General features: G+C 35.7%; 2 protein-coding genes and 1 pseudogene across 2 annotated transcripts in view; 2 read left to right on the top strand and 1 right to left on the bottom strand.

Moving 5' to 3' along the window:
• Positions 1–27,135, top strand: part of SCN9A (sodium voltage-gated channel alpha subunit 9) — a 172,154-nt gene that overhangs the window by 52,495 nt on the left and 92,524 nt on the right. Inside the window, exon 2 of the mRNA XM_057745529.1 lies at positions 23,434–23,741. Coding sequence (XP_057601512.1) covers positions 23,484–23,741 — 258 coding nt within the window. The 5' untranslated portion in view covers positions 23,434–23,483. The remainder of the gene's footprint in view (positions 1–23,433; positions 23,742–27,135) is intronic.
• Positions 20,445–20,840, bottom strand: LOC130858676 (uncharacterized protein C11orf71 homolog). Its single transcript, XM_057745531.1, has one exon. It carries the CDS (start codon positions 20,838–20,840, stop codon positions 20,445–20,447), a length of 396 nt encoding a protein of 131 aa, XP_057601514.1.
• On the top strand, positions 21,175–21,969 carry LOC130858675 (RNA-binding protein 7-like; annotated as a pseudogene).

Here is a 27,135-nt window from a genome sequence, read left to right as displayed (position 1 = left end):
AGACTTAAATTACCTCTGTTTCCCCTATTACAGAATTGTTGCCCTGTGTAGAGATGGTCAATGAGAATGAAGCCAAAAATGGAGGAAAAGTATTAAAAAGGTGTACTAGGGAGTTAATTAAATTTTGAAATTTGTGGTATTTTGGGGATTGTTTATTTTTTTAAATGGAAATACATTTAAGTTCTGTATCTAATTTGTATTTGTAATTTGCATTTTCCCCTTCAATTCTCCTGCTAAAAAATTGTATAGGCTGTAGGCTTATAAAACCTGCATCTGTCTCTAAGTCTCAGGAGAAGGGGGGGTGTGCCTAAATGGCACCCAGGTTTTCTCACTAGGAGAGCAGATAGGTAAAATGTCTGATAATATACTCTGCAGTATTAGAAGTAGTTAGAAGCACATTTTAGATGTACTTATTGTAACACAGATGGGTCTTATAATCATAGTACTTAGTTTAAAAAAAACAGAAACAGAATGAAGTGTATAACAAAATTTATAAAAATTTAAGTTACACGTATCCAAGGTAACGTTCAATTTTTAAGAAAATATAATACAGAGATTCACAGTAAACCCATTAGGATGGTTGTGTATGGATGAGAATGGGGATGACAAAGGGCTGGAGTCACCAAGACTGGAATATGTGGCTGAATAAATAAAAAATAATAATAAAGAGAGGCTTTGCATGGCCAGTGGTGACAATGGGCACCATCTTGGGAGATTAGCTCTCCAAACCTGAGATTGAAACAAAAAAAACTATGGAATGCAGGGATGGTTGATATTATCTACCATGTAGCTAAATTATGATTTAATCTTCACAAGCTTTGTGCAAGCTTTAAAAATTTTTAAATTAGAATAGCCTGAGATTAGATAAATCCAGGAATGGAATCTAAAGAGTTTATGAAGTAATGCATTTCAGATTCCATGGAAGGACAAAGCAAAGATGATTTTTTTATTGTTTAGAAAAGCTGAGTGCATTAAGGACAATCAGACTGGGGACAAACCTAAAAAATGACAAAGACAGCGCCTGGACCATAGCAGGCACTTAATCTTATGATAAAGGGTGCCAAGGCAGAGGAGGTATCGGGGATACAAGTTGTAGTGCAGACCTCCCAACTTCTACTCATCTTCCCTCCTTGACCAAAATCTTCCTTCCAGAGTCCAGGTCAGGTCAGGTGCCTTTTCCATATATTGTCATTACTTTCATATGATAGGTGCATTGCAATTGTTTGCCTTCCCATATTCCCCAATAGACTGTAGGTCCCAAAGGACAAGAACCTGTGCTGCCTAGTTTGTATCTGTGTCCCAAGAACCTGGCATTGTGTCTGGCACTTAGTAAAATCACTTTAAAAATATTTGCTGGACAGTAAAGTAAAATGGAATGAACATATTAAATGAATATTAGCATCATATCATTTCACACATGTAACAATTATTATTTGTATAAGCTATTGGGAGGTGATCTTAAAATCAGGATTACCTTCATTTTGTCTTAATAATTTGAACAATAAGAAATTCATAATATTAAGGTCTTCTTGCTTTAGTCTTTTGTAGCTTAATAAGGAAAAATCCCCAAAGCACATCCTGTTAATTCTGCTGGGAGTTTATTGTGATGGCATTTAAAAATAAATTTTAATACAAATAATAATGTTGAAAATAATTTAACTGATGGCTGGTCATTTAAGATTCACTTCCTAATTACTTTTCAGTTATTGAAGCCTCTTTCAAAATAAGGCTACTTTGAAAAATAGTAATATTTATACAACAGTATACCTAGGGGTCTTCATGGACACTGTTTTCTGTACAACAGAGAAAAAAAAATCCCATCATCTTTTTTTAAAACCCAAGAACAATTACCATAATAATAAAAGTCAAATGTTACAGACTGAAATAAATAAAAATTAGATTAAAGGAAATCTAGATTGTATATATAATCATGGATTTAAGAAATATGTAAACTGGAATTCATTCATGCATTTTATTCTACGTAGTCTTAAAATCCATGATAGATAATCATTATTGCTTTGTATGTCATTATTCATTTTTGTAGAGTCAGTTTTTCCTTTTATATACACATACCCATTCTGATGTTCTTCATTTCTCTCTGCATTTCCACTCTTCTTCCCTTAGAATCTTTTCCTTCTGCCTAAAAACTTCCTTTAAAGTTTAATGTGTATATTAGTGCAGTGATGAATTCTCTCAGTTTGTGTTTTCTGAAAAAAGTTTTTACATTTCACATTCATCTTTTTAAACTTTCCATGAAGTACAACACACTTATAGAAAAATACGTATATCCTGAATATACAGTCCAGTGAATTCCTCCAAACTAAACAAACTATTCAATCAGCACTGTGGTAAAAACACAGAACTGCTCACTCTAGAAGGATATTTTTACTATATCTAATGTTCTGGATTTGTCAGGGACCATGAGACTATAAAACCAAGTGATATGTCTACTTTGTTCTAAGCACAATCACAGGCTAAGGATACACTGCTTTCCAGGATCATGTAATCTTAGAGATTCCTAGAGATATCTCACTTTTTTTCTTTAAGAACTTTTATTGAGATGCAATTGACATACAATGAACTGCATATATTTAAAGTGTACAATTTGATATTTTTTTTCTTTTTAGTAATGTATGTATATGGCAATCCCAGTCTCCCAGTTCATTGCCCCTCAACCCCCGCTTTCCCCACTTGGTGTCCATGTGTTTGTTCTCTACATCTGTGTCTATATTTTTCTGCCTTGCAAACCGGTTGATTTGTACCATTTTTCTATATTCTGCATATATGTGTTAATATACGATATTTGTTTTTCTCTGACTCATTCACTCTGTATGACAGTCTCTAGGTCCATCCATGTCTCTACAAATGTCCCAGTTTCATTGCTTTTTACAGCTGAGTAATATTGCATTGTATATACGTGCCACATCTTCTCTATCCATTCATCTGTTGATGGACATTTAGGTTGCTTCCATGACCTGGCTATTGTAAATAGTGCTGCAGTGAACACTGGAGTGCATGAGCCTTTTTGAATTATGGTTTCCTCTGGGTATATGCCCAGGAGTGGGATTGCTAGGTCATATGGTAACTCTGATTTTAGTTTTGCAAGGTACCTCCATACTGTTCTCCATAGTGGCTGTATCAATTTACATTCCTACCACCAGTGCAAGAGCGTTCCCTTTTCTCCACACCCTCTCCAGCATTTACTGTTTGTAGATTTTCTGATGATACCCATTCTAACTGGCGTAAGGTGATATCTAATTGTAGTTTTGATTTGCATTTCTCTAATAATTAGTGATGTTGAGCAGCTTTTCATGTGCCAGTTGGCCACGAGTATGTCTTCTTTGCATAAATGCTTATTTACGTCATCTGCCCTTTTTTGATTGGGTTGTTTTTTATGATATTGTGGTGCATGAACTGTTTATATATTTTGGAGGTTAATCCTTTGTCTGATGATTCGTTTGCAAATATTTTCTCCCATGCTGAGGGTTGTCTTTTCGTCTTGTAATACTTCCTTTGCTCTGCAGAAGCTTTTAAGTTTCATTATGTCCCACTTATTTATTTTTGTTTTCATTTCCATTACTCTAGGAGGTGGGTCAAAATTACCTTGCTGTGATTTATGTCAAAGAGTGTTCTTCCTATGTTTTCCTCTAGGAGTTTTATAGTGTCTGGCCTTACATTTAGGTCATTAATCTATTTGGAGTTTATTTTTGTGTGTGGTGTTAGGGAGTGTTCTAATTTCATTCTTTTGCACGTAGCTGTCCAGTTTTCCCAGCACTACTTACTGAAGAGGCTGTCTTTTCTCCATTGTATATCCTTGCCTCCTTTGTCATAGATTAGTTGGCCATCATTTATCTCTGGGCTTTCTATCCTGTTCCATTGATGTATATTTCTGTTTTTGTGCCATTACCATACTGTCTTGATTACTGTAGCTTTGTAGTATAGTCTGAGGTCAGGGATTCTGTTTCCTCCAGCTTCATGTTTTTCCCTCACGATTGCTTTGGCTATTCAGAGTCTTTTGTGTTTCCATACAAGTTTTAGGATTTTTTGTTCTAGTTCTGTGAAAAATGCCATTGGTAATTTGATAGGGATTGCATTGAATATATAGATTGCTTTGGATAGTATAGTCATTTTCACAATGTTGATTCTTCCAATCCAAGAACATGGTATATCTCTCCATCTGTTTGTGTCATCTTTGATTTCTTTCATCAGTGTCTTATAGTTATCTGAGTACAGGTCTTTTACCACCTTAGTTACGTTTATTCCTAGGTATTTCATTCTTTTTGTTGCAATGGTGAATGGGATTGTTTCTTTAATTTCTCTTTCTGCTCTTTCATTGTTAGTGTATAGAAATGCAAGAGATTTCTGTGTGTTAATTTTGTATCCTGCAACTTTACCAAATTCATTAATTAGCTCAAGTAGTTTTCTGGTGGCATCTTTAGGATTTTCCATGTATAGTATCATGTCATTTGCAAACAGTGACAGTTTTACTTCTTTTTTTCCAATTTGGATTCCTAATATTTCTTTTTCTTCTCTGATTGCTGTGGCAAGGACTTCCAAAACTGTGTTGAATAGGAGTGGTGAGAGTGGACATCCTTGTCTTGTTCCTGATCTTAGAGGGAATGCTTTCAGTTTTTCACCGTTGAGAATGATGTTTGCTGTGGGTTTGTCATATATGGCCTTTATTATGTTGAGGTAGGTTCCCTCTATGCCCACCTTCTGGAGAGTTTTTTTTATCATAAATGGGTGTTGAATTTTGTCAAAAGCTTTTTCTGCATCTATTGAAATGATCATGTGGTTTTTATGCTTCAATTTGTTAATATTGCATATCACATTGGTTGATTTGTGTATATTGAAGAATCCTTGCATCCCAGGGATAAACCCCACTTGAGCATAGTGTATGATCCTTTTAATGTGTTGTTGGATTCTGTTGGCTAGTATTTTGTTGAGGATCTTTGCATCTAAATTCATCTGTGATGTTGTCTGTAATTTTCTTTTTTTGTAGTATCTTTGTCTGGTTTTGGCATCAGGGTGATGGTGGCCTCATAGAATGAGTTTGGGAGGGTTCCTTCCTCTGCAATTTTTTGGAAGAGTTTGAGAATGATAAGTGTTAACTCTTCTCTAAATGTTTGATAAAATTCACTTGTAAATCCATCTGGTCCTGGACTTTTGTTTGTTGGGAGATTTTTAATCACAGTTTCAGTTCCATTACTTGTGATTGGTCTGTTCATATTGTCTATTTCTTCCTGATTCAGTCTTGGAAAGTTATACCTTTCTAAGAATCTGTCCATTTCGTCCAGGTTGTCCATTTTATTGGCATATAATTGCTTGTAGTAGTCTCTTATGGTGCTTTTTATTTCTGCAGTGGCCATTGTAACTTCTCCTGTTTCATTTCTGATTTTATTGATTTGAGTCCTTTCCCTCTTTTTCTTGATGAATCTTGCTAGAGGTTTATCAATTTTATTTATCTTCTGAAAGAACAAGCTTTTAGTTTTATTGATTTTTGCTATTGTTTTCTTTGTTTCTATTTCATTTATTTCTGCTCTAATCTTTATGATTTCTCTCCTTCTACTGACCTTGGATTTTGTTTGCTCTTCTTTCTCTAGTTTCTTTAGGTGTAAGGTTAGATTGTTTATTTGGGCTTTTTCTTGTTTCTTGAGGTAGGATTGTATTGCTATAAACTTCCCTCATAAAACTGCTTTTGCTGCATCCCATAGGTTTTGGATTGTTGTGTTTTCATGTCATTTGTCTCTAGGTGTTTTTTGATTTCCTCTTTGCTTTCTTAAGTAATCTCTTGGTTATTTAGTAGCGTATTATTTAGCCTCCATGTGTTTGTGTTTTTTACAATTTTTTTCCTGTAATTGATTTCTAGTCTCATAGCATTGTGATTGGAAAAGATGCTTGATATGATTTCAATTTTCTTAAATTTACCAAGGCTTGATTTGTGACCCAAAATGTGATCTATCCTGGATGCTATTCTGCGTGCACTTGAGAAGGTATAATCTGCTGTTTTTGGATGTAATGTCCTATAAATATCTATTAAATCTAGCTGGTTTATTGTGTCATTTAAAGCTTGTGTTTCCTTATTAATTTTCTGTGTGGATGATCTGTCCTTTGGTGTAATTGGGGTGTTAAAGTCCCCCACTATTATTGTGTTACTATCGATTTACTTGTTAGCATTTGCCTTATGTATTGAGGTTCTCCGATATTGGGTGCATATATATTTATAATTGTTATCTCCTCTTCTTGGATTGATTCCTTCATCATTATGTAGTGTCCTTTCTTGTCTCTTGTAACATTTTTTATTTTAAAGTCTATCTTATCTGATATGAGTATCACTATTCCAGCTTTCTTTTGATTTCCATTTGCATGGAATATCTTTTTCCATCCCCTCACTTTCAGTCTGTATGCGTCCCTAGGTCTGAAGTGGGTCTCCTGTAGACAGCATATATATGTGTCTTGTTTTTGTATCCATTTAGCCAGTCTGTGTCTTTTGGTTGGAGCATTTAGTCGATTTACATTCAAGGTAATTATTGATATGTATGTTCCTATTACCATGTTCTTAATTCTTTTGTTTTTGTTTTTGTAGGTCCTTTTCTTATGTTTCCCATTTAGAGGAGTTCCTTTAGCATTTGTTGTAGGGCTGGTTTAGTGGTGCTGAATTCTCTTAGCTGTTGCTTGTCTGTAAAGCTTTTGATTTCTCCATTGAATCTGAATGAGATCCTTGCTGGGTAGAGTATTCTTGGTTGTAGGTTCTTCCCTTTCATCACTTTAAATATATCGTGCCACTCCCTTTTGGCTTACAGAGTTTCTGCTGAGAAATCAGCTGTTAATCTTATGGGAGTTCCTTTGTATGTTATTTGTCATTTTTCCCTTATTGCTTTTAATAATTTTTCTTTGTCTTCAATTTTGTTAATTTGACTACTATGATTCTTGGTGTGTTTCTCCTTGGGTTTCTCCTGCCTGGGACTCTCTGTACTTCCTGGACTTGGGGAGCTATTTCCTTTCCCATGTGAGGGAAGTTTTCAACTATAATCTCTTCCCATATTTTCTTGGGTCCTTTCTCTCCCTCTTCTCCTTCTGGGACCCCTATAATGCAAATGTTGGTGTGTTTAACATTGTCCCAGAGGTCTCTTAGGCTGTTTTCAGTTCTTTTCATTCTCTTTTCTTTATTCTTTTCCTCATCAGTGATTATCACCATTCTGTCTTCCAGGTCATTTATTCGCCCTTCTGCCTCAGTTAATCTGCTATTGATTCCTTCTAGTGTATTTTTCATTTCAGTTATTGTGTTGCTTATCTCTGTGTGTTTGTCCTTTAATTCTTCTAGGTCTTTGCTAAACTTTTCTTGCAACTTTTCGATCTTTGCATCCACGCTTTTTTCAGAGTCCTGGATCATCTTCACCATCATTATTCTGAATTCCTTTTCTGGAAGGGTTCCTATCTCCACTTCATTTAGTTGTTTTTCTGGGGTTTTATCTTGTCCCTTCATCTGGTACAAAGTCCTCTGCTTTTTCATTTTCTCTGTCTTTCTGTGGCTGTGGTTTTCAGTTCCGCAAAACCAAATACTGCTGGTACTGCTTGATAGTGCTCGAGACATCTAATTCTAACAATCAGTCAAGTGAAGCTTATACATTTATGGACTGTAGTTAAATGGTGTCACAGATTAGTGTATCTAACCCATTTTGTAAGGGAAATCTCCTTAGTACTGCTTAGATGTGAGGAATGACTAGGCTATGCACGGGATAAATCCACAATGAAGATAGGCAATTAAATGATAAATAAAGTGTACTATATTTAGTGACTACCGATGACATTTTACAGTAAGAAATTATATAAAGTTAAAAGCAAATTGAGGAAATAGAAGATTGTATATAGATTCATAAAGGCTGTCTTAATTCTAGTCTCCTTACTGCCTACATAAGTGAAAAAGCTTTGGTTAATTTTTAAATTTCAGGTAACAAAACAAATAATATGGCCATCACCTAAATCCCTAAATATATTGGGTTACAGCCGCTGGTTTTAATGAACCTTGACCTAGCAAAGGGTAAGACAAAGCATCAGCGGTAGAACAATTGACAATTTGAAAATTTGTACAATTTTCAAAAATGATAAACTGATATTCAGGAAGTATTGGAAGATCTGCCAAAATTAGAGCTAAAAATATGTATTTATTTTGATCAAAATAAGACAGAAATATCAAGACAGCAAATTACAAGATTAGTCAAGGGATTTTACAGACTTTTTATTGCATATTAAGTGCAATGCCAGGCTGTATTTGGATATAACCCATTGTGCTTCCAGTTTGCACCTCAAGTTGGGAATCTTCAGTTATCTGAGGTCCCAGGCTGGAAGACTCCCTGGGATGCCATTTAAGCATCAGTAGCAATGTCAGTATAATTAAATCTTCAGAATTTAAGAGTTAAGTTCTGCCTATGTTTATTTTAGTACTGTTGTGAATGGCCATAATATCTGTCTTTGAGCAAAGCACATAATAACTGTGACATATCTTGGCAGATAACGATCAGGACAATTAGTCTTATATGCTCCCATAGAAAGGAAAAGTATTACAAAGGAATGCCTTGTAAGGATTTTAGGTCCTTTTTGGTAACTTCTAGAATGTTTCAAAAGCAAGATGAGCATATATCTAAGTTTGCCCAGAACAGACCCAATTTATGTTTTGGTGTCTGATGTGATATAGCATTTATTCTTGACAAACGTTTTTGCTTTGCAACATACATGCCTCGGTCATCCTGCCAAGAATGGAACCACATTTGTACAGCCAGGGCATGTTGGTCTGTTGCCTTCCTCCAATGATGTTATCACGTGTTCACATATCAGCAAAATGACTATTGAGAAACCTTCTAATTACAATTTAGGGAGCAGCCAGGACTGGGCTCAAACCTGGTTTAGTTACTGTTTATTTTTTTCCTATATTCTCCAGATTCAGTGCTCCAGCAGTGTTCACTTTCTTCTCTAAACAGTAGAGTTACTGCACGACTAATGTGCGCTTCCTATCATCTTTGAATGTTTCAGCTTCATCTTCCTTGTTGCTGACAGACAAGATTTGTATGATCTAGGTATTCCTCTCATATACTGAAGCTGAGTGTAGGAAGGATCTGAGTATTTCCTTTGGTGCCAAGATGTAGAGCAGAAAACTTCCAGACTCATCTACAGTTTTTCAGTTCTCATGAAAGAGTGCTTATATCATAACAGTTCCTGCTGGAAGTAAAGGTTGCCTCTTGCATCTCTCCTGATGATGACTTTCTCTTTTATCATGGGATTCTAGATTTTCTGAATAGAAAAATTGTAAAGGGGACGTCACTGAACACAGGTGAGGATTTTAAAATGCTTTGCTGGCAAAAGAAGACTATGGTTATAAGAAATGGTTAATTAAGTGTATCTCTGACAGCCAGGATAGAGTTGTCTGTTGCCTTGTTTGATGATGTTATCAGGTGTTTAGAAGTCAGTAAAATGAGAATTCCTGAGTCAAATAGATTGCTTTCAATGCAGTGTTACCCCACAGTTCCTAAAATAATACAGAAACCAAAAGAGAGCCTTTTGTATCTTAACTGCATCATCACAACAGATATATAATAAAGCATTAATTTAACAACTTAGAAAAATAGTTGGTATGCTTAACACTACCAAGTAAGTTAAATTACCCTTTTTCTAAAAGAAAACACACATGAATCCCATATAGATGAATTTTTTAGCCTACTTAGCCATAATGATCTCAAGTATAATTAGGACTGAGACATTGTGACTCCAGTCTAGTTCTATGTTTATAAGTTGTAAGCTTATTCCTTCCCCAAGAGGGCACATTTATAAAAATTACCCTCCCAAGCATAATAACTTAAAAATTGATCAGCATTTCTAATGGATATCCTGTTTATTAAAGTGATGCTGTTTTTCACTGTGTAAAATATTATTTTATGTATTAATTACAACCCATTTTAATTGAAGTAGTTCAATTTTGTGGGTCTATTATTGCTTGGGTACATTCTAAATAATGGCAATGTATTTACTTGATAAAATCAAATTACTTAGACGTTGTTAACCTTACATGATATTATTATAATTTTACACCTATGATTTCTTTTTTTTAATGAACTTTTCATATTGGAATCATTTTAGATTTACAGAAAAATTATGCAAGTAGTACAGGGTGTTCCCATGTACTCCATAACTGGCTTCCCCTATTAATAATAATTTACATTTTTATAGTATATTTGTTGCAATTAATGAACCATAATGATACATTATTATCATTAAATAATGTCATTACTTTATTCTAGGTTTTCCCCACTGTCTTTTTTTTCTCATCCAAGGTCCTTCCCAGGATACCAGGATTACCTTTAGCCATCATATCTCCGTGGGCATCTATAGGCTGTGGCAGTTCCTCAGACTTACCTTGTTGTTGATAACTTTGACAATTTGAAGGAATACTGGTCAGGTATTTTGTAGAATGTCCCTGACTTGGGATTTTCCGATGTTTTTCTCATGATTTAGATCAAAGTTGGAAGTTTTGGGGAGGAAGACTATACAAGAAAAGTACCATTCTCATCATATATCAAGGGAATATCTCATAAACATGAGTTATCACTGTTGATGTGAGGTATGATTTATTTTAAATGGCCCTTTAAAATGGTTGTGTATGGATTCCGTGGTGCCTTGAGAAGGCTTTAAAAATGAATGGGACTCCAGCTAAAAGTTTACCTATGGGGGAATATCTCTTTCTGTTTCTAGACAAGTGACATTTTCAAAGCAGTTTTTCTTTTGACAACAGGGAGCATCAATATAACAATCTACTTATTTTTACATTTTTTCCACTGTCTTAAATAATTTAGATTTGACCAAAATTGATTCAGATTTTGGCAGATCTTCAAAGTGGTTTATTGGACCTATTTTAATTTTATATAAATTTAAGTTAGCTATAGGAAGAGTCTCAGTGATGGAATATATAACAGAGCCTGAGATTATTATAAACTTATGAACATGCAGTTATTCTCCTGCTCCTTGAAATGAGGAAATGTCATATCTTCAATTGTCCAATCACAATTAAAGAAACAAGAAATTCAAATATTACCTGCTTTCTACAAGAAATGTTAAAATTTGTCAAATGAAACTAACTGCTAAGGGAATTCCATCGGAAATATTTTAAGAGAATAATTCTGTTTTTAAGTATGTATTACATGTGTCAAACAAAGTATGCTATCATTATAAAAGCCCAATTCTTATTACAAAATTACATGGATATGATATGCACATATCCTACCTGAACCACAATAGAGCTGACACTCTGGCATTAATGAGTCAACTGGGAACTGCAGTTTAGAGTTCCAGTATTAGGCACCTGCCATGGGGCTAAGGTAACAGAGGCCACTGAGACCTTTGCCAGCGTAAGATAATGGGCAGAGACCACATTTTTCCCTTTTCCACATTTACGTAAAAACTGGCGTTGGGGTTCACTTCACTGATTTCTGGGAGATTCCCAGTTTGGACTGTAAACGTCTAGGGGAAGCCACAGCCATCCCACTCTCAGGGGTTATCCCTATGCGAGGGCTTCATAGGACCCTGAGCACTAAAGGAATCCCCCAGGGCAGCTTCCTGATGGCTGCTGCAGATATATGGCTACAAGGATACATTTTTTGGAACAGTACGTTCAGAGCCATAGAAGGTATCCAGAGTCCCTAAAACTCTATAGAGACCGTGATATTTCTTTGCTTGAATGAAAGGATCATTCTTGTACTCGTTGCATTAATGATACTTAAATGCTTCTCAGAAGGTGAACCAAGTGGTAGAATTCATTTCTTTTTGAGCCTGTTCAGAAACACCACTTCAGTTTTTTTCTTTTTTTTTTGTTAAAAAAAAGAAAAGAAAAAAGTGTTAATGATAGTTCTTGAACCACATAACTTTGTCTAAATAAAAAACATCTTGCAAGTGTTGATATATAGTTCAAAGACAACAAAGGCAAAATAATAGGAATTTACTTAAACAAAGGAAACAGCAGCAATCTGAATCTCTAAGCAATCAAAATTCATTCTGGGGATATTTGTAGTTTTTAACATTATGTTTTACAAAGTAACTGGTTCTATACTAAATGCTTCAATGTCTTTTAGGCTCAGATAGGCTGCAGAACTCAAATAAACAAGATTACATCGCTAGTAACTGGTAAAACCAGGATTCAAACTCTAGGATTTCTAGCTCCTGAACTTGCACATGAATCATGTCGCTAAATCAAATCTCTGCTTATGTTACACCTATTGGTGAACTATGTGTCATGTTTAAAAAGCTAATAAATTTCCATACGTTGAAATATCCTCAAGTGTATTATAATTAATAGATCTTAATTACAAATGTATGATGAAATTGACCAAAGCAAGGAACTCAGATGGAAGGATGAGACAAGTTAATAATATTAATGGCACCATTTATGGTTACTATGTGTAAAACTCTCTTAAGCACTTTATATACACTTAACCATCCCCATCCTAACCACTCTTTGAGCAGTGATTATTAACCCCATTTTCAAACTAGGAAACTGAGGCTCAGAGAAGTTAAGTCATCTGTACAGGGTCAATAGCTATAAAAAATGGAACATGGATTGTGATGGGAAAGGTCAAGATGATGACTAATCTGTGAGCTACTGAAATCAGTTCAGATTTTTCTGCATCGAATGCAAGTGCACTTCATGATATCAGTTATGAAAGATTTTGTCCATTTTACATTTTCGGAAATTGAGCCATATTTTCAATGTCTTGCAGAAACACAAATTTGAAAAGAAACTGGAGAAACTTACATTAAATGAAAAAAAATGTTTTAAGTGTGTACATTCCTAAATAGCATTCATAAATTAATATACTTCTTTAGTTCTTGAGCTGATAAACATGTTTCTTTTAATATCTTTGTCTTTTTTTGCAGTGCTGTCATTTATTCCTAAAAGTTGAAAGGTCAGCTTTTTTTGTTGAGAAATAATTGACATATAACATTGTGTTAGTTTCAGGTGTACAACATAACAATTTGATATGTGTATATGCTGCAAAATGATCACCACATTAAGTCTAGATACCATCTATCATCATGCATAGTTACAACTTTTTTTTCTTGTGATGAAGACTTTTAAGATTTACTCTCTCAGCAACTTTCAAATTTGTAGTAGTATTATTAATTATAGTCACCATGGAAAATCAGCTTTTTAAAATAAATGCTTAGAAAGACTAAAAGTAAGTCTTGGTATTTTACAGTAGCAGTATCTTCCTGCTCCATGCTTGTTGCTTAGCAACAGATTATCTGTGCTCACCTGAGAGACCACAGGTCTGAAGGATGAGTGAGTATGGGGAACATTCCCAGGAGGAGCATTGCATGCCTCAAATGAAAATGTGGAGAATAAAGGATACAAAAATGGGGTTTCCAGGCTTAATAGGGATGAAGTAGTGTAATACTTCATGAGTGATGCTTAAGATGTTGAGAATTAGAAATAAAAATTAGTATGGCGAAGAACTTGCTTTGCTTTTTTATTGTCTTAGACTTTGTAGCTGGAAGGGAGCTAAGGGACCAAGGGTATTTTTGTTAGTCTTTCTCCCTTTCCCCCATTACACTCTCCTTTCCTGTTTGGTTTATCTTCTTCCTTCTTTCATTCACCCTCTTTCATTTCCTCCTTTATCCCCCTCATTCCAAATCTTCTTTCTTTAACTGAGCATAATATAGATTCAGAGTTCAAAAAATGCGTTGTTTTTATTGAATGGAATTTATATTTATCCTTTCAATTTTAACATGGAGACTTTAAACTTTCATATTTTGCATTCCTACACATACTCTTCAAATAAAACAAAATCCAAAAACTTTTGTATGCTTTTCATTGCATTTGTTTTCTCTTATTCAGTAATAAAACCTGGTCATTAGTTTGTGTGTATTTATCTGATGTTTTTGATTTAGCACATTTGTTGCTTTAAAAATCGTTCTTAAAAGGAGAGTCACATCAATATTTTATGCCTTTTTAAAGTAGATAAGCTTAAACCCTCCCTCAAAAATTTTATTTTATTTGGATAAGCCCTGGCAGTTGTATTTTTTAAGTTTTGTAGATGATTCTTTTATACACCCAGGTTGGGAACCACAATGGAGTGTACCTTCATTCTAACATACACTTTTTGGCAGCAATAGGGAAAAATGACACTTAGCTACATTTTTACTGTTACCTAACGTAAGTGAAAAGAGCTTTCACAATAGTAGTATTTAAGAAAATCGTAGGGAATAAGGCTCATTAATTTCATACTATGGGTTCTTGATACTGTTTAACATAATGTCAGTATCCACACCTAATTATGGAAGAACTGGTGTTAGATGCAATGAAAATTGATACCACTGGAAATCAGACATTCAGCAAGCCAACCATAGGTGGCGTTCTGTATTCATTTAAGCAAGCGAAGTAGAAGAGACATACCTTACCCTGTGGGAATTTGCAATGTGACACCTTGGTCCCTTGAAAGAAAAATATTAATAAAATAAATTTCAAATTGTCTCCAATTTACCCTAAAGGGATCAAAATAATGGATCTAATATATGGATTTATTTCAAAATCTTGTCTTATTAGAATTGTAAATTTTCACGAGAATAGACCTTTTTAATTGAACCTCTTTTGTATTGTCAGCATGATGACTCAATTAATTTTCTTCCCTCATTTTTTAATTATTATTTTCTCTTTTCCATTTGCTGCTCCCTCTTTTGGAAGCTCAGATGAGACTGGTGTTGGGACTCCCTGGATTATTCTATATCTCCTGAATTTTATTTTGAGCTTTCCTTTGCTGTTTTGCACTACTTTTTAGGAAAATTTTTTGTCACAAATCCAAAGTATAGAACTCCATTAAATTTTACATATGTACATACCCATATGACCATCACACAGATCAAGATACAGAACTTTGCCACACCTGAGGATGCTTGCTGTGCCCCTTCCTGGTAAAGTACCCTGGAAAGGTAACTATTCTGACATCTTTTCAGTAAATATTCGATTGAAACTTTTCTTTTGATGATCATGTCTCTAATTATCAAGAATTTTTGTGTTTTGATATCTTTTTTTTTTGGTAGCCTATTCTTTTCTATAATAAATTCTCTATCCTCTCAAATTTCTCTGGGAATACTAATTTTAAACTCAGTGCTAATTTTAAACTCTGTGTTTGCTTTTTCCTTTCTTCTAGAGTTAGGAGTTTGGTCAGTTCATCTTAATCCTTCAGTTTTAAGTTTCGTAGTTTTTGATTACCAATTTGTCCTTAATTATCTATTAATAGTTGTAAATGAAAGGCTATGTTGCTGTTAGTCAGGGTTTCTTCTGCCTTTGTGTAGGCCTGTTTGCCAAACAAATACTCCCTTGAAAGAGAGGGAGGACTGCAAGCTGTCTGTATGTGTCTGGTGTGTTGATAGGCTGGCTGCATTTTAGGATATATGGGCAAGAAGAAGAGTCCACCTTTCCCCAGACTCCACTCTGCTTTCAGCTAAAATGGAAATGGACACCCTAGGGGTCTTATCTCAGTTAATTCCGAGATTAACTTTTTGGTTTTAGGCTGGGGATAAATTCTGCTGCTTTATACTCGAATATAGAGGGAGTAGTGGGAAATGCAACCTGCAAGTGGTTAAATCCATAATACTTGCATTAGTTAACTTGTTTTCTGACACTTGCCCTGTGTGCCAACTCCATGACTCTGTGCTGGGAATACGTATTTCTTTCCCTGTTCTAACATTCTCAGATGAGTGTTTTAGGCTGTGCCTTCTGCTCTGATCTCACTAGGGTAATCCCATCTGCTATCTCTTCTTCAGATTTGTGAAAACTCTTTAGTGTCTTTTTTTGGTTTTTAATGATGTTGTGAAACTGTTCCTTACTGTGCATCATCTTTGTTTTCAGTGCAATGGGAATTTGGAAGCCAAGGGGTGATAAACAGATGGTATAAGACCATTGTCATGACCTGGAAGCTGACGTTGCTTTGACTGGAAAGATGTATGAGATAGAAATAGATGATAGGTAGACAAGAGATAGATAGACAGATAGATGCATACATACATAGGTAATAGCTAGAAAATAAGAGGAGTTCAGAATAAATATTTTCATACCTATTATAATTGTAAGAAATCCTAGATAAAATGATAACACCTTCGCTTTTTATTTTCAGAGGTTAGTATCCTCTATTAAGAGATTAACGATAGGTGGGCAAAATAGTCATGAGAATACAAAAAATATTGTCTTCGTGTGCAATGTTGTGATCTTACTCCGAAGACGATGCAGTCATAGTGATATTAATACATGGAAATATGGTATTTTTCAAAGTTGTAAACTAAACATGGAAAGAATAAATATTGTCTGATATTATTAAATATATTAAATCAGGCCAAATAAATTTAAGTGCTTCTTTTTAAAGTACTTTTTTTGATAAAAAAAAAAGCATGACATTTTTATTGTTAAAATTTGAAAAATAAAGTATAAATAAATAAAAATAACTCATAAACCCTCAGCTAGGAATAACATTCTAAAATATATGGTGTATTTAATTTCAGACTTTCTTTCTACATATTTTAAAAAATTGAGATGAATATAAATATGCTTGTGTATGTGTACCCTGTATTCTATTAATTACCCTTTATAAAATTTTTTAAAATTTATTAAGTAGTCTTTAAACACCACTCAGTTTTTCATTATATGTTCATTTTTCATTTAATGAAACCCTGAATGTTAGACTTTTGGATTGATTATAATTTTTCAATTTTATAAAATCATTGCAGTAAACATCACGAATGTTTGAGGCCATCTGAGATCATTGCTTTTGGTTACATTCCTAGAAGGGAGGTTATTTGGCAATAAAAATGAATCAACAGTTAAGGCTTTTGATAGATATTGCAAAATTACCCTCAAAAATTTGTACACATTATTTTTTCCCAACATCCAAATAGGTGGCAGTGATTTCCCCTCTGCCCTCAAACTAGAGGACGATGATGGAATCTGACCCCTCTTCAACTTAATTTTCAAGGCCCTGATATTAAGCAGGTGCTTAGTGTCTTCCTTCAGTTTAGCCTGAGGAGAATATCTCACAGGTGTGGTACCACACTGACTTGAATCACCCGCCATCCCTGCTATTTGCATATACTTTAGTGATTCAGAAACTGTATATTGAGAATGTGCTTGAATAGAGAGAGAGCAAGGAGAAGAGAAAGAGGGAAAAAGAGAATAAGAATATTGGAAGAGTGGAGCTGATGACTTGGACATCTGAGTTCATGACCTCTACTTACCTGAATTTATGTCAAATAATTCTTGAAAGAGGTGACACCTCCATTTGAATGTAAGATGTATAAAAATACCAGTTCTTCAGCCATCTCTTCCCCCAGGAGACCAGGTATGTGTACACTGAAAGTCAGTGACACAAGTAACACCTCCTCACCTTTGTGATTTCCAAAAGTGTTGAGGAATCTCCTAAGCCCGAGTGGCAGCTACACTCACCACCTTGTTTCTCTGATTTGTGACCACAGTTTTATAAACTGTACCAGGCTTGGCCTTCAAGTGCTAGAACTAAACCTTATCTTCTCCTAAATTAATCTCACACCAAAAGCAATCCCATGTTTGTACGGAGATGATAAAGATTTGTACAGTGTTTGGTGTTGAGTACCTGCATTTGTTTCCATTTTCCTAAACCTCTTTTCTCATCTTGGGGTATTTTTCTCAAATTTCATGATTCAATTTTCTTAGAGTGTTTTTATAATAATTTTATTGAGGTGTAGCTTACATAACCTTAAAAATCATCTTTAAAAGTGTAAATTCAGTGGTTTATAGCATATTCACAGAGCTGTGCAGTCTTTGCAATTGTCTAATTTTAGAACTTTTTATCACCTCCCCAAGAAACTTCATTCCTATTAACCATTAACCCCATCACCATTAACGGTCACTCCTCACTACCTTCCCCCCCCCCCCGCCCCGCCCTCTGGCAACAATAATGTACTTTTTGTCTCTGAGTAGATGCCTGTTCTGGACATTTCATACAGATGGAATCATCCAGTATGTGGCTGTTGGGTCTGGCTACATTCACAGGGTTTTCCGAGTTCATCCATATTGTAACGTGTATCTGTATTTTATTTCTTTTTATTGTCATATAGTATTCTGTTGTGTGGATACACCCCATTTTGTCAGTTGATGGCCATTTGGATTATTTCCGCTTTTTTGGCTATTAAGATTAATGCTGCTGTGAACGTTCAGGTACGTTCAGGTACAGGTTTTGTGGGAACATGTTTTCAATTCTACTGAGTACTTACCTAGTAGTGGAATTGCTGAGTCATGATTCATTCTTTCATGAGTTGCTCTATCCTGCTTTTGAATGCGCACATGCACTGTCCCTTATTTTTCGCTACATTCTTTAAAAAAAAATCACCTCAACTTTAGTTTCCATCACAATGTGTCTCTTCTTACTGGTTTGAATTTATAGAAATAACAGAGTAAATAATCTTAGTCAAATACTTTAAAACCCAGGACAAACCAGCAAACACATAGTCAATTAACTATACAAATTTTGTTCAAAAGCAATAATATTAGCTACTTGTGGCCAGCAGAATGGACTGACCTTGCTCTTCTTTTTCATAATTGTAAAATTCCGTAATTCTGAATCCATAGGTAGAGATATGTTCTTATTTCCAAATATGCCACTGTGTGGCTTTCAACATATTCCCTCCCATGAACTATTGCTACATATCTACTATTTTATAAGAGGTTTTTAGTTCTCCACATTTGGAGAGGCTCCTAAAAGAGTCCTGGAATTGTCAGAAATGTTTGAAATTTTGTACTTAAATTGGAGGAACTCGCCACTTCCTATTACCTATGCTACCCTCTCTCCTGACATATGCCTATGTCTCTAGCTCTGTTTCTACATCAGGATACAAAAGAAGGATGTGAGTTATTTAAGCTGATGGTATTCTCCTTTACTGTGGTCAAACCAGGTTTGTCTTTGCTGTGTGATTTGGTATGACTGGTATTCCTTTTGAGAATGTAAGTTCCTTAAAGACAAAAACTGTGTTTTCTCCTTCTTCTCACAGCTCTAAGTGTCTGATATGGGAACATGCCCAGATTAACTGTTTGGTAAAAACCTTTTAAATGAATATGGGTTAGGAGATTTTTTAAAAAAAGGTGATCATATATACCATGGCAAAAACCAGGCTCAATTATGTGATAAAATATAAAAAGAGCACTTTTCAGAAAAGCTAAACTTGCATGATTAGCTTTTATATAAATTCACATTGCTAAATGATTGTTTCTCTGTTGTTTTTAAACTGGTTTTCTACCTTTTAAAAAATACATAGCTTTCCGATAAGGGTTATTTTTATACCCTGCCCAAATAACTAAGGGGAAAAGTCATCCATTTTGCTCTAAACATAACTGAAGTAAATTTTGTTTGACATGGGAATAGGAGAAATCTGTAAAAGAATAATTAGTTTCAGCTTCTTTTCACTCCTTTTTCTGAATCTATATAACTTATATTGTCACGACTGCGACTTGCTCAATTTTTACAGTTCGCATTGGAAAATTAAAGAACAGACCATGGCTTTTCTTAGCTCATCCTCCCTCTATATGTCTTATCATGTAATATACAGCCTTTCAAGCTGTTCACAGTGGGTTGACATACTGGAAGCTGGTGTGTCCCAACTCTCAGGCAGTCCTAATGCAGGAGGACTTTTTTATTTTCCAGTGGAGTTACCTTGACTCATTGAAATAATGTCTGTTATTTTTAAAATAAGCATAGTTATTTTGTATGCTCTTTTATTTAGAATATTCCAAAATAATAATATATAGAAGTTTGAATTTTTTATTTTGTATTTTTCTTTCCTGTAGTTTCTGTAATGTTTTGTAGACACAGGTAAGTTGTTTAGGGGAGTCATAATTTGAATGCCTATTATAGTGGTTATTTTACTTTTTAAATTGAATCTACCCCAAACATTTCCCCAATTCCTTTTATCTTCTTTGTTCTTCTGAAATATTTTCCTTGTTTTTAATTCAAAATGGAAATGTATTTTTTCTGATTTGTAAATATTTATCATAAGAAAATTTAAATGTGTAAAATAGAGTGTAACAATCTTCCACCACCTCACTTTACAGAAGTGAGTTTCCTCAAGAAAGAGAAGCAGAGGGAGTGAGTATATTATGAGATGTCAGACAGAAGAGGATCAGGTGACCAGAGAGGCAAGAGGAGGACCTGGAGAGTGGTGCTGTCATAAAGATTTTTAAACAAGGGAAGTTGAATTGAATTGCACTAAGAGTAAATACAGATATTTTCCTTTGCGCTAGGCTAGAGTAACAGGGCTCCCACATATTTTTACATTAAACTGACAAGACGTCCCTTCAAAAATAAGACTTCGCTTGCACCAAAAAAGTATTTTAGAGACGCCTTGTTCACTAGCAAATTGAGAGGAGGAGGGAGGGATCCGTTTTAAGCCGAAAGCCGGGCTGCGGTGACACCTCCCAGCACTACCAGACGCTGCTGCAGGACACTTCTCAGGAGGTCGAGTTTAACTGCGGGGGCCGGGTAAGGGGAGAATCTGGCTTGGCGACTTTGGCTCCGCGCCTTCGGCTCCCTTCCCTCTACACAGCGGGTCCGGCTCCGGCCGCCACCAGCCGCCCGACGGCTCTCGGTCCGGAAGTTCAGCCGCACAGCGGACCAAGGAATAGGTTCTGGGAGAATCTCTTCGGGCCTGGTAACGAGGAAACTGTCTCCGGAGACCATCGCCAACGCCAAGGCCGAGGAGCTGAGGTCGCCGTGGGAAGAGCGGTAGGCCACCCGGCTGCTCCGATCGCCGGCAGACAGGGACACACGGGTCAGAGCCATCTTCAAACATTACCCGCAGGATCTGTGTTACGTCCCACGGTCAAGGCAGGCGCTTCGCGGCGGCACAGATCAGTCCAGCGGGTCTCGAACACGGAGACGGACTTCGCCGGAAGCCATGGCCAGAGCGGCAACGGACCAAGCAGCGGCCTTCCCCCAGACCTCTCCTCCGGAGCGTGCGCACTCCGTCCGCGCACGTCGACGCCGCTGAGAGCCGGCGTGATGGACGTTTACGTCGGGGACGCCTGGGAGCGCGAGGACGTGGGGTTTCTGAGAGTGCGCAGTGGGTGCTTCGGCGGCGACCCTTAGCTCTTTTTCGGGCGGGGGTGACGCTGAGATGGGGGCGGTGGCAGTCGAAGCGGATCGCACGCTCTTTGTGGGCAACCTTGAAATGAAGGTGACCGAGGAGCTCCTTTTCGAGCTGTTCCACCAGGCTGGGCCAGTAATAAAAGTGAAAATTCCAAAAAATAAGGATGGTGAACCAAAGCAATTTGCATTTGTGAATTTCAAACATGAAGTATCTGTTCCTTATGCCGTGAATCTGCTTAACGGAATCAAACTTTTTGGAAGGCCCATCAGAATTCAGTTTAGATCAGGAAGTAGCCATGCCTCACAGGAGGTCAGTTTGTCATATCCCCAGCATCATGTTGGGAATTCAAGCCCTACTTCCACTTCTCCTAGCAGATATGAAAGGACAGTGGATAACATGACTCCATCAGCACAGATAATCCAAAGATCTTTTTCTTCTTCAGAAAACTTTCAGAGACAAGCAGTGATGACAGTGCTTTGAGACAGATGTCACATGGAGGGAAATTTAGTTCCCCAGGATCAATCAGGATTTTCCCCATCAGTTCAGTCACATAATCATACCTTTAACCAGTCTTCAAGCTCCCAGTGGCGCCAAGATACGCCATTATCACAGCGAAAAGTCAGACAGAATTCTCATCCCTACATAGCGGATAGACATTATAGCCGTGAGCAGCGTTACACTGATCATGGGTCTGACCATCATTTCAGAGGAAACAGAGATGATTTCTTCTATGAAGACAGTAATCACGATGGCTGGAGCCATGACTGTGATAACAGAAGAGACAGTGCTAGAGATGGGAAATGGCGCTCATCTCGACACTAACAAGTGCTAAAAGGATGTTTTCATAGGGTCATTCTAGGGCCTTTTTGTAAAGTTGTTTCTTGGAATTTTTCTTAAAAATAACTGTATAGAGCAGCTTTACAAGTTGCCACATTTCTTTATAAAATTTTTAAAACCTACTTGTGGTCAAATACAGAAATGAGAAGAATTGTGGTTCTAGTTTTATTATATTAATAACCTTTCACCTCAAGGTTTTGAGAAGAGGAAAGGGTTTTATGCAGAAGAAAGTGCCACAATCCTCATCATTTTAGACAGTTGAGGAAGGTGTGCATTATATGGATTGGTTGTATTATGAAGTGAGTATTTTAATTATCTGTTGTCTTGTATGGCAAGAAGTTTCTTGTTAGTGAATCAGACTTTTGGTGTATATAGTGAAAAACATTCAAGTTGATAGTCTGAAATGACTCAGTATTTTGTTAATAAATGAGAAAATGTAACTTAAGTGATTAACTTTGCTAACATATGAGAAAACCTTTTGGTCAAGTTTGGGGATAAATCATATTATTTAACTTCTTAGAGAATTTAAGTGTAAGTTCTGTGACATGATCTTGAGTTTTACCGTAATTGAGCATATAAGTATACATCTACACATGCTGTTTCAGTAGAAAATTTTAGGATTTGCTCATTAAATTATGTTTGATGTATGACTGAAGTCACTCAGGAAGTTAAATATCTCTAAATGTATTTTTTATAGTAAAAATACAGTGTTAATGTAAATCTTTTTATGGAAGAACAAAAATGTAAATGCATAATCAGATAAAATGGTAAAATGTTTTACTGAAAGTATACTTTTTTGGGAAAAAAAGGTTAACGAAAGCTTTAAGTGTTGCCTCTATCACTGAAACTTCTGAAATTTTAACATATTCAAAGTGCCCAGGACAAGTGACAAGGACACATTTTATTATGGAGATTGTACAGGTTGTTTTCTGTTTCTATTTAAACATTTGAAAGAATTTAGTCTAAAACACTTTGATTTAAAAAATTTTAAATCTTGTTTAACAAAGCTTTTATGTATCAAGATGCTATTTCCCTTTCATTGTAGAACTTGTTTATAAAAACTTACTCCTTGAAAAATTTGGATCCTTTTTAATATTAACTACAGCGTTTGTACTATGTTGCTTTTTAATATATTGAAAACCAACAAAAAAAAGAGTAAATACAGATAAAAAGTAAAGGGAATTAAACGTATTTTTCATTAAGTTGTCACTTTAAGGTCTGTGAAGTGTTAAGTTCAGATTCTTAAATGAAGGACATTAGAGAGTGTGGAAAATAAGTCATGTACATAATAGTCATTTAAAAAGTGCTCATTCAACGTGATGATAATTCTGTGAACATATTACGTCGTGTAGCTGAAACCAAAATCTGTTTTATTTTTACTGTTATTATTATTTTAAGTGTCCCCCCACCGGCTGGCAAGCACTTAAGGCTTCGTTTGTTTCTACCTAGGCCTCTTATGTAAAGAGCTGAAGGGGAAATAAAATATACAGGATGAGAAGATGGCAATGTTGCCTCCCCCAGGACCTCAGAGCTTTGTCTACTTCACAAAACAGTCTCTTGCTGTCATTGAACAACGTATTGCTGAAGGAAAAACAAAGGAACCCAAAGAAGACAAGAAAGATGATGACGAAGAAGGGCCAAAGCCAAGCAGTGACTTGGAAGCTGGCAAACAGCTGCCCTTCATCTATGGAGACATCCCTCAGGGCATGGTGTCGGAGCCCCTGGAGGACCTGGACCCCTACTATGCAGACAAAAAAGTGAGTTTATTGTGCCTGCAATGGTGCGGTCTCTGTTTACCTCTTTTGTACAGGAAGATATTTTAAATTGAGATTAAGCAGAATTTTTTGGTGAAAAACCACATCATGACAAAAATGTTTAGTTAAATACATATTTCAGAAGATGTCCTTTTCCTAGTTTTCCATCAAAACTGGTTCTGTCACTAGCATACAATTTTGTTTAGTTTTTAATTTAGTAGTGTTCAGTATAATGTTCTGTCTTTTTGGACATAAGTGCATCCTGGTAGGAACAAAATAATTGTCAGTTTGAGAAGTAAGACCTGGGGATATGTCCAGAATTCATTTGCATGGAAGTGACAGTTGAATCCATGGGAATATATAAAATCATTCAACTAATAATGGGGTTTAGAGAGCCACTGATTTAGGGCATTGGAGAGAAAGAAGAATCTGCGATGGTCAGAGAGGTAAGATATTGTAAATCAGAAAACTTTCCATTTTTTCAAAAAAAAAGAAAAGGGGGTGGGGAGAGTATCTCATAAAATTACCCAGGTAGTTGAGGCTAGATAAAGGCTATTAGAATGAACAAGGAGGGTGAGTTGGTAACTTTCTGCAAGCAGTTTGTGTTATGTGATGGAAATCAAAGCAAGACAATGGTGGATGGCAAGTAAAAAGAGGAAGTGGGTGGCAGCTGATGCATGCTGAGAAATTTGAGAAATTTCCACCAGAAATTTCACTTGAGGCAACAAATACATTGAAAATCTTTTTAACCTAGGATATTAATAGCACGTTTGAAAGTGGAGAGAAATTATTCTTAGAAAAATACAGAGGGTTGAGTAAGTAAGTAGCTAGTTGCTGATGTTAACAGGCGAGGGGTAAACCACAGGTCAGCTTGTATTTGCATTAGAAACATGGAGAGAAGCCTTATTGTGTGAGGCCTGACGGGCAAATAGGAGACTGAATTTGAGTCCTGATGTGTTGAAGTAAATTTAGGCACATCTGAGGAAATGCATATTAAATCGTATCAATATTTTCCATACTGCATGAGTGGAAATTGTCCTTTGAGAATCAGTCTTGAGACCAGCAGATCTGAGAAAGTGTTGATTGCATTAAGGAAATGGGAGAGTTTAACCTGCTATAAAGGTTATTATACCAAGAAAATGAGGAGGGGAGTACAATCATTTCTGAGACAGTAGCAGATACAATCAGATTGAACTTGGCAAAGAGGAGTCAGTAAAGGATTAGATCAGCAGGTTCCATATTTTCTCCAATGATGCTTTGCTGCATGGCAACTGCATACTTATCTTAAGAGGTCAAGAAAGGCAGGATAAAGTCCATTTTAAAAAATTATTTTGATTTAAAATATAAATAAAAGGGATTATTTCTTGATAAAACATCCAGCAAATAAAATAAAGGACACTGAAATGTCTTGAGAAATAGAAAATGTGATGAAGTTAATTTTGATGGTAGTTACTGTAAACAGCAATACATGATATTTTGATTCACAATAAAACCAGCATCTTAACAAGCTGACAGCACATCAAAAGAAAGCAGAATACCTGAGAAGCCTTAGAGATACTACTCAGTGTTCTAATTAACCAATCAGTATTCTGACACAAGAAGGAAGAGTGCTAACACGTATTCAGGATCTCTGCATCAGGCACTAGACTTTTTATACAAATTAGCACACATATTTACCACAAGTTGGTAAGATAGGAAGTTATAAAGGACTTGGGGAAAATAAGTAACTTACAAAATGCTACATACTAGTAAATTTTGTCAGAAATATTTTAGTTCGAGTTGATTTTTTAGTTTGACTCCCTACTGAAATATTCTGTTGTACAACACCTCTTCGTTTAGTTTTATTTCTGTTGTATAGCAATCACCATGCTCACAACTTTACAAAAATGAATGGAATACTGAATGGGTAAATAATGAAACTGGCAGCATAAAAAGTACTTTCTCATTTTACTTAATACGTCATCCTGAAAAATGCCTGGCTCTGCATGGATACCTCCTGCATTTCCCATTTCTCAAGGGAGCCTGGATGTTACTTAACCAGCAGCCCCTGAAGGAGGAAAGGAATCTTTCTGAAATAAATCCCAGTTCAGAGATATAAACTAATATTGGCTTAAAGTGACTTGGGAGGTAAGGAGAAAATGTTTGTATTTGAATAGAGGAGTAACTAATAGGTATGTGGTGGACGACTTCAATGGAGAATATTTAGGGTGGGACTCCAATTCCTAGCCTTGGCCCCAGGTCCTTTCAGATATGACACCAACCACATTAAAAGCCTAAAGCACATCTGCATCTGTATACTTGGGTAGAGCTAGATCAAACGAAGTAATCTGTTTTTCATGGTCCTCTATTAACAGATGGATAAATACCCAAAGGGATTACAGTCTTTTTATTTTTATTTTATTTTTTTTGGTTTCAAGCTTTAAATGATCAGCTTTTTGTACCATGTCTTAGTCCCTCAATCATTCTTGATTAAAGAAGTTTTGACTTCCGCTTGCAACTTCAGGGTTGACTTCTGTGTAGATTGATTCCTTAATGTTTCACATTATTCACACTAATTGACAAAAACTTTATTTCTCCTACATTAAAATCATTGCTTGGATTAAAAAATCTTAATGACTCCTGATTTGACCTGGGTTCAGATTTTAACTTATATTTGAGTGTAATTAGCAATGCTTTGTTTAAAAAAGGGCACTTAATAAACTAATGATAGAAGTTAGGGCTTCATTTTCATGTGTGATAAATATATTAAGTGCTTTTGAGTAGTTTTATGTGTCACCTTTATTATAGATAAAAGTTTGTGTCTTTAAGAAAGAATAAATTACCAGTCACCCCCTGCTATGGGTATTAAGAGGACAGGTACAATGTCTTATTATCTTCATATCCTTGGTGCCTTATATGTTGCCCAAAATATCAACAACTGTTCCCACCATTTATCAATAGTAAGAATTTACAATATACCAGAATTAAAACCTTCACAGACACTAAGTGCTGGCTCTCAGGTTGTGAAATGGTAGATCAGGTGTTTAGAATCCTCTCTCTCCAACTCCAAAACTTATATTCTTTAAGTACCATAATTCTCTAATATTATGTTCAATCAATTATTAAATAGGTGAGTAATATTAAAATAATTTATTCAGACCTTGACACCTATGCATTTGCTAGTAAGATTTTAGAGTTTGCTAAAGGGACTCATTCTGCTACCCAAAATTTCATAGGCATATCTATTGTTCTCACCTGTATTTAACTCCTGGATGTATATAAACCCAGACAATCCTAAAGAAGATTTTAATATACATGAAAATTGGGGATCTGAATTTTAAAATGGCAAACGAGTTCTTTTTTAAAAATTTCAAGTACAAGGTAACTTGATCTTGCCAAGTTGAGGCAGTAATATCAT

The sequence above is a fragment of the Hippopotamus amphibius genome, chromosome 8, assembly GCF_030028045.1.
Source record: "Hippopotamus amphibius kiboko isolate mHipAmp2 chromosome 8, mHipAmp2.hap2, whole genome shotgun sequence".
NCBI classification, from domain to species: domain Eukaryota; kingdom Metazoa; phylum Chordata; class Mammalia; order Artiodactyla; family Hippopotamidae; genus Hippopotamus; species Hippopotamus amphibius.
Note: the sequence above shows the minus strand (reverse complement) of the source record. Positions and strands in the feature narration are given on the sequence as shown.

Bases quoted from the DNA above. Each gene is read 5' to 3' on its own strand.
- LOC130858676 (XM_057745531.1), bottom strand. From the start codon at position 20,840: ATGGCTCTGACCCGTGTGTCCCTGTCTGCCGGCGATCGGAGCAGCCGG.